Source organism: Sparus aurata, chromosome 13 (assembly GCF_900880675.1).
Source record: "Sparus aurata chromosome 13, fSpaAur1.1, whole genome shotgun sequence".
NCBI lineage: Eukaryota > Metazoa > Chordata > Actinopteri > Spariformes > Sparidae > Sparus > Sparus aurata.
In genome coordinates, this window is record NC_044199.1 from 25651450 (window position 1) to 25666746 (window position 15297).

The 15297-nt window shown below is 43.1% G+C and overlaps 3 protein-coding genes across 3 annotated transcripts; 2 read left to right on the forward strand and 1 right to left on the reverse strand.

Annotated features, from left to right (window-relative positions):
* Nucleotides 1–341: 341 nt before the first annotated feature.
* LOC115594839 (uncharacterized) lies at nt 342–4928 on the forward strand. Its single transcript, XM_030439098.1, has 5 exons — nt 342–458; nt 2586–2876; nt 4053–4199; nt 4291–4389; nt 4473–4928. Exons 1-5 carry the CDS (start codon nt 392–394, stop codon nt 4550–4552), a joined length of 684 nt encoding a protein of 227 aa, XP_030294958.1. The 5' UTR covers nt 342–391; the 3' UTR covers nt 4553–4928.
* A 1221-nt stretch (nt 4929–6149) lies between these two features.
* Nucleotides 6150–10261, reverse strand: LOC115594838 (GTPase IMAP family member 9-like). Its single transcript, XM_030439097.1, has 4 exons — nt 9097–10261; nt 8786–8827; nt 7666–7770; nt 6150–7471 (listed from the first exon to the last, which is right to left on the reverse strand). The coding sequence occupies exons 1-4, from the start codon at nt 9104–9106 to the stop codon at nt 6708–6710; spliced, it is 921 nt and encodes a 306-aa protein (XP_030294957.1). The 5' UTR covers nt 9107–10261; the 3' UTR covers nt 6150–6707.
* Nucleotides 10262–10929: 668 nt separating this feature from the next.
* LOC115594837 (uncharacterized protein K02A2.6-like) lies at nt 10930–14644 on the forward strand. Its single transcript, XM_030439095.1, has one exon. It carries the CDS (start codon nt 11743–11745, stop codon nt 14173–14175), a length of 2433 nt encoding a protein of 810 aa, XP_030294955.1. The 5' UTR covers nt 10930–11742; the 3' UTR covers nt 14176–14644.
* The last annotated feature ends 653 nt before the right edge of the window (nt 14645–15297 follow it).

Below are 15297 nucleotides of genomic sequence, written 5' to 3' on the forward strand. Positions count from 1 at the left end.
TCAAATCATCTGCTCACTCAATAGGTTGCTAGTTTTTTGCTCTAGCTAACATTAACATTGCTAACGATAGCTGGCTAACATCATGTCAGTGCAGTTTTCTGGTTGCTCTTGTAGAACTCAGTCATTTTAATGATTTTCCCTCTCAGCTTCCAACAACCCTTGTTGGAAGCTGGAACCAGCTGTCAGAGCTTTTACTTTTAGACTGTTTCATCTCTGTGTGTGAATTGTTACTACACGAAGACGAAGAGACAGACCGACGACAGCTATTTGGTCTGACCCATGACTCACAAACATACACCCACACGCCCACCACTGAAAGTGTGTGTGTTTCCACCTCACAGTGATTGACAACTGACAGGGAAGAGCCATCAGAGTCCTGCGTCGACCTCAAATGGCAGCCATGTTGGTTCTGGTCTGGTTATCAAGCCTGATGATGATGATGATGAGGAGTAGTTATGGTCAGTGGGTTTTATCTGAGATTTTAAGGTTGTCTCTCTGGCAATCAAGTCAGGGAAGAAACATTTAATCGGATAATTTGGTCAAACAACTCAGATTTACAAATGAAAAAAAGAAAAAAGTCATGGTCTGAAATAGAACAGTTGAAATACAAAAGGAATAGGGTCTGTGTTTACGACTATTAAAATAGATAATTAAAAATAACTGAAAGAGAACTAGTAAATGAGAACTTTTGAGAATTCAAACAGTCTAACCAAAGGTAAAACTATATGTAAATAACGGCGCTATTTCTTACGGTGATTTCGGAGGAAAGACGCTGCTGTCCCTCTACACGGCCCAGAGAAACAAATCTCGCGCCTGCGCAGAACGCAAAATCCGATCCGATCTGATAGAACGTATACATGCAGGAGTTATGCGACAATCAATCAAATAATCTAGGTGTTTTAATTCGCCTATGAGAAATCCGATCCGGTCCGATTTTAGTCAGATTAAGGTGTATACATGCATCTTAAAAATCCGATCATAGTCGGACTAACCCTGTAATTCAGTTTTCTTGAGTGTCATATAAACGCACTGACTGACTGTATTGGGAATCTAGCCTGACTATGTAATTCTGAACAGTAGGTAACATCTATCAGACACAATCAAATCATGAGAAACAGGCCGCTTTTATATAACTTGCATCGCCTGTACTGGGCTGGACGGCTCTTCTGGATGCCAGTCAGGAAGTGAGGCCAGTAGCACCTCAGTATCAGGAACTAATCCCCCTCAGACGACCACATGTTCTTGACCACATGATCTGGTAGACATGCACACCACAAAATGAGTCAGTCACATGAGGCAGGCACTTCCTGTGGCCGTCTGACTTTAGACCCTTATTTCACTTCTCGTGGTCCCAAATGATCAGCTGTTTCCCAGATCCTGTACCTGCGGAAGTCTTAGTACAACTCCTCCTAGTTATACAACTTCCTGTGATCTAACGAGTCACTTGATGCTATCATTGTGCAACCAGCACTTAAACCTATCAATAGTCAGACCAGCTAGTTCATCAAACCACAAACACAACTCAGCAAAAAGGACAAACACTTCAATGTAAGTGTACACTCAATGCATGGATAAAAAGCATACATTCTCGTGATTCTGTTCATGCAAACCATTTGAAGACAAAACTGGCTCCACAAGGTACTAAAAAGAAACAAACTAGCATGTACAAATTTTCAGCTCAACAAAAAACTGTCTTCTCATATGTCCAAATGTCCGGTAGATCCATTTCAGTAACTTGTTTAGTCCAAAACACGGTATTCCTGGAAAACATAGCGGCAAAATGGTATCTTCATGCTTTTATCAGTTGAAAAAAGTTCCATTATATCATCTGCTCCATCATCCCTCTACACCTGAGATCCAGAGATAGCAGCCATTTGATTGACAGCTTATTTGCACAGAAATTAGTGTCTATGCCCACCCTAGAGCCTACAACAGCCAATGAGTGATCATGTAGACATGATCAGTCTCTCTTCTTTCTCCTCTCTCCTGAGCCATTTAAATGTCAACATCAATCAATCAAAGTAAAAAAAAATACATGTGTTCAAACTCCTATAGGTCAATGCCAGAAGCACTTTCAGAGCTTAAGACTGCTTGGGGAAAAATTGAGCTTAGAACCTTTCAGAAGAGTCAAAATCATATCTGTACTTTAAATGGTTCAACAACAGCTTTTAATTTACTATTGGCTGGACTAGGATAGGCGTTTTAGTAAAATTTTATATACATTTCCAGTAATAAGAAAAGGTTAAAAACTGCGATTAGTAAACCGCTTCTTAACCTACATATATACATATAATATACCTACATATAATTGCAAAAAGTCAACTCACCACTTAACTGTTCAGTAATTCCTGTTTTGATAAAGTCTACTAGCTTTTGCAACCCAATCGCCAGAATAAATGTTAAGAACATTTTCTACCACAGATAACTTAAAACCGAATTTTTCTTTATGTTGCTGCTTTACATTTTGGTCAAATTGCCGCCGCCTGCTTGGCAATCTTGAATACATTTAATACATTTTTGACTTGACATTAGTGCAGCCATGTGATGAATGAGCTGATCTGTTGTTGTCTGACCTTTGACCCCAGCTGCTTCTGCAAAGATCATCACTGCACGCAGCGGTGAAGCCGTCCTGCTGTCCTCAGACCTGCAGGAGACTGAGTTGGAGGCTGGACAGGACTTCAGGTGGACTCACCCCCACCTGTTGGTCTCTAAGAAGAACGATGTCACATGTCACCAAAAACACTGCGAGCTGCTAAAAAATGGCTCACTGAGGTTAAGCCGAGTTCAGCCTGCAGACTCAGGAAACTACAGCCTGCAGGTGTTCAGTAAAAGTGGTATTCTACAAAGCACGAAAGTCTTCCAGCTCAGAGTGGAGGGTGAGTCCAGGACTGAGGAATATCAACCCACACACATCCCATTTCCATTTTTCTCCCACAATATAGTTTTTACATACAGTTCTGCTATTGCTTCAGGCTGTGTTAACACTTTAGATGAGGGAACATATAAACCACTAACTAGTTGCTTATTATCATGTATATCAGTAGCATATTGGACCTTTATTATTCATGATACAGCACTCATTCTCCTTGACTACTCTCTGTCATGCCTATTAAAAGTCCGGGGAAGTTCTGTCTTCCATAAAATGTTCACAGCAAATCAGTTTTTCAGCATTCTTCCGAACAACTTGAAGTAGCCGTCTGAAGTGGGTGCATGCATGCTAACTTTTTTAGCTTAGCATCTGCAGTGAAGATTTCAACTCAATAAAGGATGTAAATAATGTCTTTTCAAATCAATTTGGGAAACTTGGAAAGCTACAGTTGTTTAGGAGAATGCTGCAATACTGTTTTGCTTTGAAGCTCCAGAAATGGCTTGTGGACTATGCGCCCTGTCTTGACTTTATATCGGCATGGGGATGAATGCTACTCGAACTACTCAAACTTGAACTACTTAAGTACAAAAGGACCTAAAAACTTGTCAGGGTTAGTGGAGAAGAGGTTACGTCGCAGGTACGGCTGGATTTAACACAGAAGCATAAAATCAAGCTTTGCTAGCCTCCTCGGGGGAACTGTTCCTTAAACTGGGAATTTTTCCTCTCTAACCTTCTAATTATCTGCTTCTTGATAGTAAGTATGGATGTTTTTGAACGCGAATTACAATAATGATATCCACACTGAGCAAAGAATATTGAGATTGTAATTTATGTATAACAACTTCATTACCATTAATTAGAAGTAAGTAATTCAAAGTTATTAACCTGGTGGTTGTAGAATATGGTCATGCCGAATAAGGCAAGAAGTGCATTATAATGACTAATAAAGAGCCAACAGACATAGCAATGAACATGCTAGTAAGCAACTAGTTAACAGTTCAAATGTTTACCAAAGTAACCACATTGTTGTTGTATTTCACTTTTATATACTATAAATATATAAGATGCTTTTTACAAATAAAGTTGGATTCAGCTCTGATGTTTCCTCACTGATGCTTTTGAAAGATATCAAACCTTTCACATACAGTGCTGAGAATCAGAAACACTGTCTGTCTGTCAGCAGATGGCAGCAGCAGCAGCAGCAGCAGCAGCAGTAGCAGTGTGGTGGTGCCTGTGCTGATCTGCTGCCTCCTTCTGCTGCTGTTCCCTATCATCTTCTTCATCCTCATGAGGAGGAGGAGGAGGAGCCAGACGACAAAGACGAACACAGGTACCACAGCCAATCAGAAAAAAAATCTGAAAATCTCAACATATTCACTTTAATATAAAATCATTGGACTGTATGTGCTCTCCTGCTTCAGGTCATCTGGAGGAAAATGTTTATGTGGTGATGCACGGTAACCACGGCAAGGAGACAAAAGATGCAGAGAAGGAGGAGAAAGAGGAGGACTCTCATTATGGTAACAGGCACACACACACACACACACACACACACACTCATATATCAGCCACTAAATTGTTTAACTTTTTCTTCTCTCTACAGTTGACTGTAATCGTGTCGTTTCGATGAAAACACCAGTCACACAACAGATGTCTGTAGATGAAGAGGACATTTACGTGTGACGACCAATCAGAGCTCACCTTGACTGCAGTGTGCTGTGCCTTGCCTGTAGACTGCACACCTTTATTGTGCTGTCCACTGCGTCTCACCTGTTGTGCTGTTCTTCTTCTTCTTCTTTTTTTTTTTATAAAAAAACATAGTAAACTTGTGTATAGGATTTGTGATTCATTTGGTTATTTCTGTTTTTGGAGTGAGAATAAAAAACAATTATAACTCCACTCAGATAATAAAAAAACAACTCTATTTGCTATTGAATGTTTGACATTTATTATCTATCTAAATCAGTGTCTAACTTTTGTGCTGAATACAGTACCATACTCTTAACAGCTGTTGTATTAGTGTCCTGCTCTAATTAAAACAGACATCTCTCAAAGCCTATCTTGTCTCTGGTTGTTGATTAATACAGAAGGTGTCACAGGAACAGTATAAAAAGCATGAAATGGCCACAAAGATAAACAAGGAACAAGGAGAAAGAAATACATATTTACAGTTCACATTTCTTCCACTTTTTAAAGGTTGAAACTTCCTGAGCTGCTGGCCCATTGAAGGTGACCGTCCTCTCACCACTCAGCAGTCAAAGCTCTGCTTCTGTCTGTACTTAAAAACCCCAATGAAAGGTGAAACTTTGTTAGCCAGATGGTTTGTTACACAGAACAATCTGGAAAGTGTTACACAGAACAATCTGGAAAGGCATTACCAGAAACTGTCTGAAAAGGGGCAGGCCCTTTAAAAAAAATAAAAAATACTTGGCAGGTGATTGAACGAACCCGTCTGGTCTATCACGGGCTATCTCAGGGTAACTTCAACCAATCAGATCAAAGGCAAGAGAGCTCTGCCACCAGCTGAGCCAGGTGGTAAATCAAACTCAGTCCGAAGTCAGTCAAATGAAGAGCGAAAACATGTTAATCATCCAGAAAGTCCTTCTTTGTTCTTCTTTAATGAAATAAACGTTCCAGTTCTGTTATAATTGATGTTATAACAACTAAGCTAACCTCTTCAGGAGCCAACACTTGTTTTTTGCAAACAAACAATCGCTTGTCTGGCTGGACGTTACACAGCAACAAAAAATAAATAAATAAATAAAAATAACATGAAGCCTGGCAGGATGGATTCTTGCAAATTCATCAGCCTCGTTATGTAAACACTTGCCGCTGCTTAGACTCATGAAAGCTTAGGAATCAATGAGAACTGCTGAGAGCAAGCAAAGGCACATGATGAAAAAAACAAACAAACAAAAAAAAACTCTGGAGAAAGGTGTAGCAGGATGGGAGTGGGATGTTTTTCAGGTAGATATACTTTCACCATTTAGCTTGTTCTCACCCTATTTTACCAACCTCAGCTTTAAAATGAGTTACCTGAGAGCTGAAATCATAACTCCGTTTACACTGCCAACATTGGCTCCGGCAGAGTGGATAGTGGTGTCAACCTTTACAGCAGAACATGAAACCTGGTAGCGCTCACTGACTGCTGACTTGATTAAACATGTTTCACTCTCCAGGAAGGACAGAGACTTTATCTGTTAAAATTCTTGGCAGTAAAAGAAACTCCCTCTGGCAGCAGCTCAAACCACACACAGATTCTGCTGATCATCATAACACATTTGAAGGTGTTTAAAAAGTTTTATTAAACATACATCTCTGATTTAAAGTTTGCAAAATCAACACTATGAAGAATTCGTATACATGGCATAAACAACTGTAGACTATAGACTATTCAAGAAATATGAAGAATGACAATATGAATGTTGGTAATTGAGTGATGCCATGTATCATTTGCAGTTTAGTACATTGACAGTTGTGAAAAGTAGCTGCTAGGCACAGGTGATACTTTAGCACAGAGACTGTATTAGGCAGTTTGTTAGAATGCTAACTTAATGGATTGCCCATGGGCTACTGTATTTGCACGAATGAATGGTGTAACATTGTCAGATCTTACCATGAACTACAATACATGTCAGTGATCAGTTGAACTTCCCATATTTTAGTGTGCTGTAAAACCACCACAGGTGATGCATCATAAGCTGGCTAAACTAAACCGAGGATCCCATGATATTACCAGGGTAAGTTACTACTGCACTTGAAAGTATACCATGTAGATATGAGAACAATGACACTAAAAAGAGTTTATGAGGTTTATGAGTTTATGAGTTTATGAGGTTTAGTTCAACTTCAGGGTCTCATGAAACTTAAGGATGTCTTCCATGGAGTCAGTCGGCACCGTCTGCTCTACAACATGACGGACTCCGCTCTCTAAAACATGATAGTACCGCTTCACTTCCTGCAGCTCGGACTGAAGGCGTTTCTCCACCTTCTCATGCTCCTCTTGAACTTCACTCAGCATCTTCTTGTGCTTTAACTCCACAGATTGTATTTCCTCCGCCAGTTTCTGCTGGTACAACTCTCTGAGCTCTGCCTCTCTCTGATTCAACATCTCCACCACCTCCATGTAGGTTTTGTTGGAGTAAAACTGTCCTCCGTTGTCAGCCAGCATTTTCTCCACTTTCTCCAGCAGGCCAAGGACCTGTCCTCGATCATTGACTTTGAGATTATTGAAGATATGATATCGGTTTCCTGCCTTCCTGAGGATCTCCTGCAGCTCAGGTCCAACACTGTTTACCATTTGTTCAAAGTCTGACTTCACTCTGTCTCCATATGTGAAGAGGATGATGGTGTACTTCCAGGCTTCCTCTCCAAAAATCTCCTCCACCTGCCTGACAGCGTTTCTTTCCTCTGCTGTAAATGTCCCTAGCTTGATGACCAGCAGGATGGCGTGGGGCCCTGGGGCCGACATGTTGATGCATTTTGAGATCTCTCTCTTTACTGTGCGCTCAGGTAACGAGGTGTCAAAGAGGCCGGGAGTGTCTACGACGGTCACCTGCCTGTTGAACAGCTCATCTCTCTGCTTACAGCACTCACTGGTCACTGAGGAGAGAACACACAGGATGTTTAATCTGAAACAACTTAACGACACAGGATGAAGATGATCACACAGAGACACAACTGTTCAAATAACATGTAAGAGAAGTCAGTATCAGGTGCCTCTGTCACAGACCTGTTTAGGTTAAGCAATTTAACCATTGACCAATATCCACCTTGCGTGTGATTAAGGGTGTTACCTGAGAAGTGACTGACAGCTGCACCAAAGGCGTCTCTTCCCAGTATGGTGTTTCCAGTCGCGCTTTTTCCAGCTCCAGTTTTCCCAACAAGAACCAGCCTTAAGTCTGACAGAGGAAAACAAAAAAAGTATAAAACACTGATAATGTACAGCTGCAGTGGTGAAGTCAAGTATCCAGTGATCATGAAGTCAAAGATGATGTATTACAAGAGGGAGTAAACTTTGGAAGGTATCAGTGAAGTTCAACAGGTGAAAATCACTGTCATGTTCTGAATACAGGATGATAATTATAAGCCATAATGTCATCCAATAGCCATCCAAGACAGACGTACCATGATCTATGGAACTGAAATGATGGCATTTGCTCTTGTAATAGCTGTAAAATCTTAATGATATCAACATTGTTTTAAGAAAAACCTGTTTTATTTGTAGTGTCAGGGCTCCCCTAGTTGCATGTCGAAGTGTCCTTGAGCAAGATACTGAACCCCAAATTGCTCCTGATGAGCAGTTGGCGCCTTGCATGGCAGCCTCCATCTTCAGTGTATGAATGGGTGAATGTGGCATGTATTGTACAGCGCTTTGAGCTGTCGTTAGACTGGAAAAGCGCTATAAAAATGCTAAATATATATAAAATATATTTATATAACATATATACATATATATATATATCAAAATATAAAAATTACTCAAGAAATTTCTGCTAATTCCATATTGCCCAACATATAAGAAGAATTTTTTGTTTCTTAAAATGATGTTGGAAAATGGGGCTTGTATTATATTCGAGGACAAGTGAATTAGACTTCCAAATATCAAATTTACAACATGACGACTTTTGGATCATGCGAATCTTGTAAGAGACGTATTTTGAAAACAAAACTGCAAATGTTGCCGAAAAGGTGAGGAGTTTGCATCTCTGCATTACCTCTCCTCCGTCCTCACCCCCACACCTCAGGTTGAACTCCCTCACCCCACACAGAATCATTATATAATACAAATCAAGCAGGAGATTTTAAATTGCTGTCCCACTTATTAGTGACAAAACACTAAAATCCTAAATATGTAATGTAACCCAAAAGTGTTTATAGTGTATGACTTCTTAGAAGTGATGGAAGGTTTCTCACTTGGAGGTTCATCTTTACTGTCTCTTCTTCTTCTCTGTGGCGCTGTTATGAAAGGAGAGAAGAAATGTACTTTTGTTAATTCACTTTACTAAGCAACAGGAGGGTAACTTATAAAACACTCAAATTACAATAAAACACAATAAAAAGCAGAAAATAGCAACAGACCTAACCAGTGTTATAATGGATGCAATAAAATAAATTACTAACAATTACAAAAATAGAAAAAGAGACTCCCCTCTTCCCATCCTCCAAACACCACCAGCAGCAAGCATTTTTAACATAGTTTATTCAAAAGAAAACACATTTTTCACAATTATGCATTGCTGGCAGTCTGGGACAGCAGAGGAGAGCCCTCAGGAACTGGGAAGAGCTGGCCTTTAAACCCTTGTCTGTCAGGCAGGAACCAATCAGCTCCCAGGGACAGCCTGCAATCAAACACACCTGCAACCAATCTCACACACACTCATACTCTCACTCAGGTAAAAGAGGAAAAAATTAAAAAACAGACAAATAGAAACATTCACGACCTCTAGGGTTGTAACACCTCCCCCCTTAAAACTGAACATTTCTCCCATAAAGAAATGTTCAAGTTATTGCAATCGGGTGTTGAGCAATCACAAGTCTGTTCCCTCTTAAAACCAATCTACATAAAAACAGGACCCAAAACCTTATTAGTGGGTGCCACTCCTACAAACAAAATGGCCACCACCACCATGAGGAGAGAACACAAAAAGCAAATGCACCAACTGTGGTAACAGAGACACACCAAAAACAGCAACAGGTGCCCAACACAGTGGAGTGCAACAGATCCATTGATCTGGGGAGTGACACCATGCCAATCATACTAATTAATCCACTAAAGCAGCAACACCTACGTGACCAAACCAAAAGTGGACTGCAACAACCACACACAAAAGGCATCACACTGAGTCACCACTACACAAATGTTGCAAGCTTACTCTTAAGCTGCAACCACAAGTGACCCTACAAAAGTGGAGTCCAGTTCCACAACCAAAAGGTCACAAAAGTTACTGCGCACAAGTATTAATTAGGGCCACACATCACAACGTGACCAACACAAAAGCAGCCATCTCACACAAAACTACGTTGCTGTGCAAAGTATAAACAAAGGGAAACAAACTGCAGAGACACCCCAACTTTACCTGCCTACTGTGGTATAATGCTATAATACTAAGGGATGCTTTTATTTTGAAATAAGGATGTTGTTATGTTTGTGGGGGCAGATGGGGGTTGTTCAGGAACACGAGTGGGTTCGGCTGTAAGTAACCGAGTGGCTAATAAAAGACAGACTCCGAATACGTCGTTGTACGAACCTCTTTGTTAGAATAACATGACATGGTGTCAGAAGCGGGCGACTTTTTAAGCGGAGAAAGTGAACAAAAAAGACGGGGAAAGTGTACTGTTTTGGCGGAGAATGGTAGATGAGCCGACAGAGATGGCGCAACCTACACCAACTGCTACATTCACTATACAACCTCCAGAGCCATTCGATTTTGCCAAGCCTCAAGAATGGGAGCGTTGGATTAGGAGATTCGACCGCTTTCAGCTTGCAAGCAACTTAAACGCAACGTCGGAAGAAAACCAGGTGAACACCTTAGTGTATTGCATGGGCGATGAAGCAGAAGATGTACTAAAGGGGCTAACGCTAACTGCAGAGGCCAGGAAGACTTACAAGGATGTCAAGGACGGTTTTGATGCATTTTTTGTGCCTAAAAAGAATATAATATACGAAAGAGCCAAGTTCAATCAGCGTGTGCAACTGCCGGGAGAAACGGTGGATTCCTTCATCACAGCGCTATATGGATTAGCCGAACATTGCAATTATGGACAGTTACAGAGCGAGCTGATTCGCGACAGGTTAGTGGTTGGGCTGAGAAACATCGCTTTGTCAGAAAAGCTACAACTCGACGGGGACCTAACTCTTGAAACTGCAATAGCCAAGACAAGGCAGTCTGAAGAAGTTAGACGACAGCAGTCTGATTTAAGAGGAGAAAATGGCGGTGCCGACAAATGCTCCAATGTTGATGCTGTGCATGCTAAAAGCTACAAAACCTCCAGATTTCCTTCCAAGCCTCAGCCTCAGACACAAACAACAGGCAAATACAAAGCTAATGCACGCCCACAGCACGGTTCAAGAGCCTGCTATAGATGCGGAAAAGTGCCCTCACATGGAAAATTTGAATGCCCTGCTACAGATGCTGTGTGCCACAACTGTGGCAAAAAGGGACATTATGGCAAAGTGTGCAGAAGCAGTACTACAGCTCTTAATGCTGTCACTACAGAGGAGGAAGAAGAGAGTTTTTTCCTGGGAACCATGGATGCTGGGAAAGACCCATGGACAGTGCAGCTTCAAGTGAGACAAAAGAAAGTGTGCTTTAAAATAGACACTGGAGCCGATGTGACTGCCCTGCCAGCCGAGGTGTACCATGACATTACTGGGGGGGCTGATGTGAAGCGCCTGGCAGCGTCAACGCGCCCATTGTTTGGGCCAGGTGGTAATGTCCTCTCTGTCCTAGGTGTAGCCAAAGAAACGCTGCGCAGAGGCAAAAAGACAGCCACAGAGGACATCTATGTTGTAAAAGATCTGCACACCGCACTGCTGGGAAGGCCTGCCATAGAACAACTCCAGCTTGTGAGCAGGGTTGACAGCATCACCATGGAGTTGGTGAAACAGCAGTATCCGAAGCTGTGTAGCAGCCTGGGTCGTGTTCAGCGGCCTTACGCTATTAAATTAAAGCCAGAGGCTGTGCCGTTCTCTCTTCACACACCACGCAGAGTCCCTCTGCCGCTTATGGGCAAAGTGAAGGCGGAAATAGAGCGTATGGAGAAGATAGGCGTAATCTCTAAGATTGAGGAGCCGACTGACTGGTGCGCCGGGATGGTGGTGGTGCCGAAAAAAAGCAGGTACTGTCCGCATTTGTGTGGATTTCACAAAGATGAATGAATCAGTATGCAGAGAAAAGTTTATCCTGCCTTCTGTCGAGCACACTCTGGGCATGCTAGCGGGTGCAACAGTATTCAGCAAGTTAGATGCTAATATGGGCTTTTGGCAAATACCATTGACAAAAGAGTCTGCCAAGTACACCACCTTCATCACGCCTTTCGGGCGCTACTATTTTAACCGACTACCCTTCGGCATAGCTTCGGCCCCAGAGCACTTTCAAAGGATGATGATGACAGAAGTGACCGGTGGCCTGGATGGGGTACTGTGTCACATGGACGACATCTTGGTCTGGGGACAGACGCAGGACGAGCATGATGAGCGGCTGCATGCGGTGCTAGAGAGGACACAAAAGGCCGGCATTACACTTAACATGGACAAATGTGAGCTCACATGTCACACAGTCAGATTCCTTGGTCATGTGATTTCAGCAGATGGTGTGAGGCCAGATCCAGAGAAGACGAGAGCTGTTCAAGACATGGAGGCACCCAAAAATGTCAGCGAACTCAGGAGTTTCCTTGGCATGGTCAATCAGCTGGGCCGTTTCTTGCCTAAACTGGCTGAAAAAGATAAAGTCTTGCGAGACTTGCTGTCCAAGAAGAACCACTGGTACTGGGGAACAGAGCAGCGGGCCGCCTTTGATCAGTTAAAAACAGAGCTGTCATCCACACCAGTCCTTGCACTATACAACCCAAACAGTGCACTAAAAATCTCTGCTGATGCCTCTTCATTTGGCCTGGGGGCAGTCCTGCTGCAGAAGAGTGATGCTGGGTGGTCACCTGTGGCATATGCGTCCCGGTCAATGACGCCAACTGAGCAGCGCTATGCTCAAGTAGAGAAGGAGGCATTGGCTGCAACTTGGGCCTGTGAGAGGTTCAGCTGCTTCATCCTGGGACGACCATTCGAGCTTGAAACGGATCATAAGCCGTTGGTGAGTCTGCTGGGAGGGAAAGCTCTGGATGACCTCCCACCCAGAATCCAAAGGTTTCGGATGAGACTTCTGAGGTACGACTATACAGTCCAGCATGTCCCTGGCAAAAGCCTGTGGACAGCTGACACCTTATCTCGTGCTCCTTTGAGAGCCACACACACAGATGCAAACCTACTAGAGGACACCAACATCTATGTAGATTCGGTCATCAGCAACATTCCTGTCAGTGGAGATTATCTGAACAGCCTACGCGAGCACCTGAAGGCAGACAGCACATGCACTGCACTGATGCAGTACTGCACAGACGGCTGGCCAGACAAAAGCCAACTGCAGGGAGAGCTGAGACATTACTGGGCTGATAGAGCATTGCTGACTGTGCACGATGGTCTGCTGCTGCGGGGCACAAGGCTCGTCATCCCGTCAGCACTACAAGGTGATGTGCTGCAGAAACTGCATGAGGGACATTTGGGGGTGACAAAGTGCAGGGGCCGGGCCAAACAAACTGTATGGTGGCCAGGCCTCAGCAGCCAGCTGAATGACATGGTGCTGAACTGTAGAACCTGCATTCAGGAGAGAAGAAACGTCAAAGAGCCGCTAATACCAACAGAGATGCCAGGCAGGCCGTGGCAAACCTTGGGAGCTGACCTGTTCACGCTCAAAGGCAAGACCTATCTACTAGTTGTAGATTATTACTCAAGGTATGTAGAAATTGCATTGCTGTCACCCACAAGGTCCACAGATGTGGTGTTGCACCTGAAATCCATGTTTTCTCGTCATGGAATTTGTGAGTTCTTTAAAAGTGACAATGGCCCCCAGTTCTCAGGTAGCCACTTTAAAGCCTTTGCAACAGAGTATGGCTTTGTGCACATCACGAGCAGCCCCAAGTTTCCTCAGAGCAATGGGGAGGCAGAGCGCGCGGTGCAGACCGTGAAGAATCTGCTAACAAAGGCATCAGACCCGTATCTTGCATTGCTGGCCTACAGAGCAGCCCCTCTACAAAACGGCTATAGCCCAGCCGAGCTGCTGATGGGGCGCCGTCTCCGTACTACAGTTCCTGCCCTTCCAACCCTGCTGAATCCAGTTCTGCCCGACTACGATGTGCTGGAGGCCAAGGAAAGGGAGAAGAGGAGGAACGACGCGAGATCCTTTGACAAGAGACACAGAGCGAGAAACCTGGAGCCACTCATACCTGGGGAAGATGTGTGGATCACTGATGCACGTGTCCAGGGCACAGTGCTATCTACACACAACACCCCTCGCTCTTATATCATCCAGGGGCCTCAGGGCACGATGAGGAGGAACCGACATCACTTGGTACCACTGCCGACCAACAGCGGGCTAGTCGACGCTGATGAGCCACCAGTGGGAGAAGATTCACCTACACCAAGCCCAGCTCCACCGATGACAACGTCACCCAGTAGAGAGGGCCCCACCACAGAGACTGTGCAGACCAGGTGTGGGAGAGAGGTTAGAAAGCCGCAGAGACTTGATATGTGATTTACTGCGCTCTCTTAAAAAAAAAAAAAAAAAAAAAAAAAAAAGAAAGAGAGAGAGTGCAATGTGATTGTGAAATTGTCCCGCTGTACTGTTTACATTTGTCAGACACCTAAGAGTTTACGTTTTGAAAAACACAGCCTGTTAAAGTAAGAGTTCACAGTAAGGTAATGTGTAAGTTATTTTTTTTATTTCTATTTTGCATGCTTGACACAGGGACAGATCAGGGACAGGTCTTCCAGCGAAAGGGCAGAATAAACCCCTTAAGACCTGCAGAGACAAAGGTAGTCCACCCTTTGTTCTCAGAGAAAGGGAGATGTGGTATTATGCTATAATACTAAGGGATGCTTTTATTTTGAAATAAGGGGGAAGGATGTTGTTATGTTTGTGGGGGCAGATGGGGGTTGTTCAGGAACACGAGTGGGTTCGGCTGTAAGTAACCGAGTGGCTAATAAAAGACAGACTCCGAATACGTCGTTGTACGAACCTCTTTGTTAGAATAACATGACAGTTATTGCCAAAACATGCTATATGTTGAGTAACAGGAGACATTGCTGAACGCACCCATGTTATTTTTATTTCTGTAGAGTGCATAATCAGGGCACAGGAGCGAGAGACAAAACATGTACCGTCTGCGATCCTCCAGAAATTTTGGATCAAAATTTACATTGCGGCTTATGGGGAACTTTCAGGAGTGCATGTCGCTCCCGGGCTTCTAAATCCAAAACTGTAAGTCCTACAGCTGAAATGAGATCATTAGCTGAAAGCCAACAAGATTTCCTACATTTATATGCCTATATTGTCTATGTCAAGTACAAGATGTGGTATCCAAATAAAGCTTAAGCAAAAAAAAAATCCTGTTTTCGGAGCTGCTCCTCACTCTGGGGTGCGGCAGTTGATGATGTCACGCACTCTAGCTGACGCAATACACACCCATTATAAACTCAGAAGACGGGCTTAAAATCCTTAAAACTAAAACTGCGACCATTTCAAAACTGTACAAGATTTTTAAAAACTGAATACAAGGTCAATAGTTCAAGGTTTTGTGATTCATTTAAAGGTCCCATATTATGGTCATTTCTGCATCTTAACATGGTTCCTTGAAGTCTAAATGGAATGTTAGTA

Bases quoted from the DNA above. Each gene is read 5' to 3' on its own strand.
- LOC115594839 (XM_030439098.1), top strand. From the start codon at position 392: ATGGCAGCCATGTTGGTTCTGGTCTGGTTATCAAGCCTGATGATGATG. The intron at 459-2,585 runs GTCAGTGGGTTT...CTTTGACCCCAG, and splicing joins GATGATGAGGAGTAGTTATG to CTGCTTCTGCAAAGATCATC. The intron at 4,390-4,472 runs GTAACAGGCACA...TTCTCTCTACAG, and splicing joins AGAGGAGGACTCTCATTATG to TTGACTGTAATCGTGTCGTT.
- LOC115594838 (XM_030439097.1), bottom strand. The intron at 7,771-8,785 runs GTGAGAAACCTT...TTCCTCTGTCAG, and splicing joins CAGTAAAGATGAACCTCCAA to ACTTAAGGCTGGTTCTTGTT. The intron at 7,472-7,665 runs GTAACACCCTTA...TTCTCTCCTCAG, and splicing joins AGCTGTCAGTCACTTCTCAG to TGACCAGTGAGTGCTGTAAG.
- LOC115594837 (XM_030439095.1), top strand. From the start codon at position 11,743: ATGAATGAATCAGTATGCAGAGAAAAGTTTATCCTGCCTTCTGTCGAG.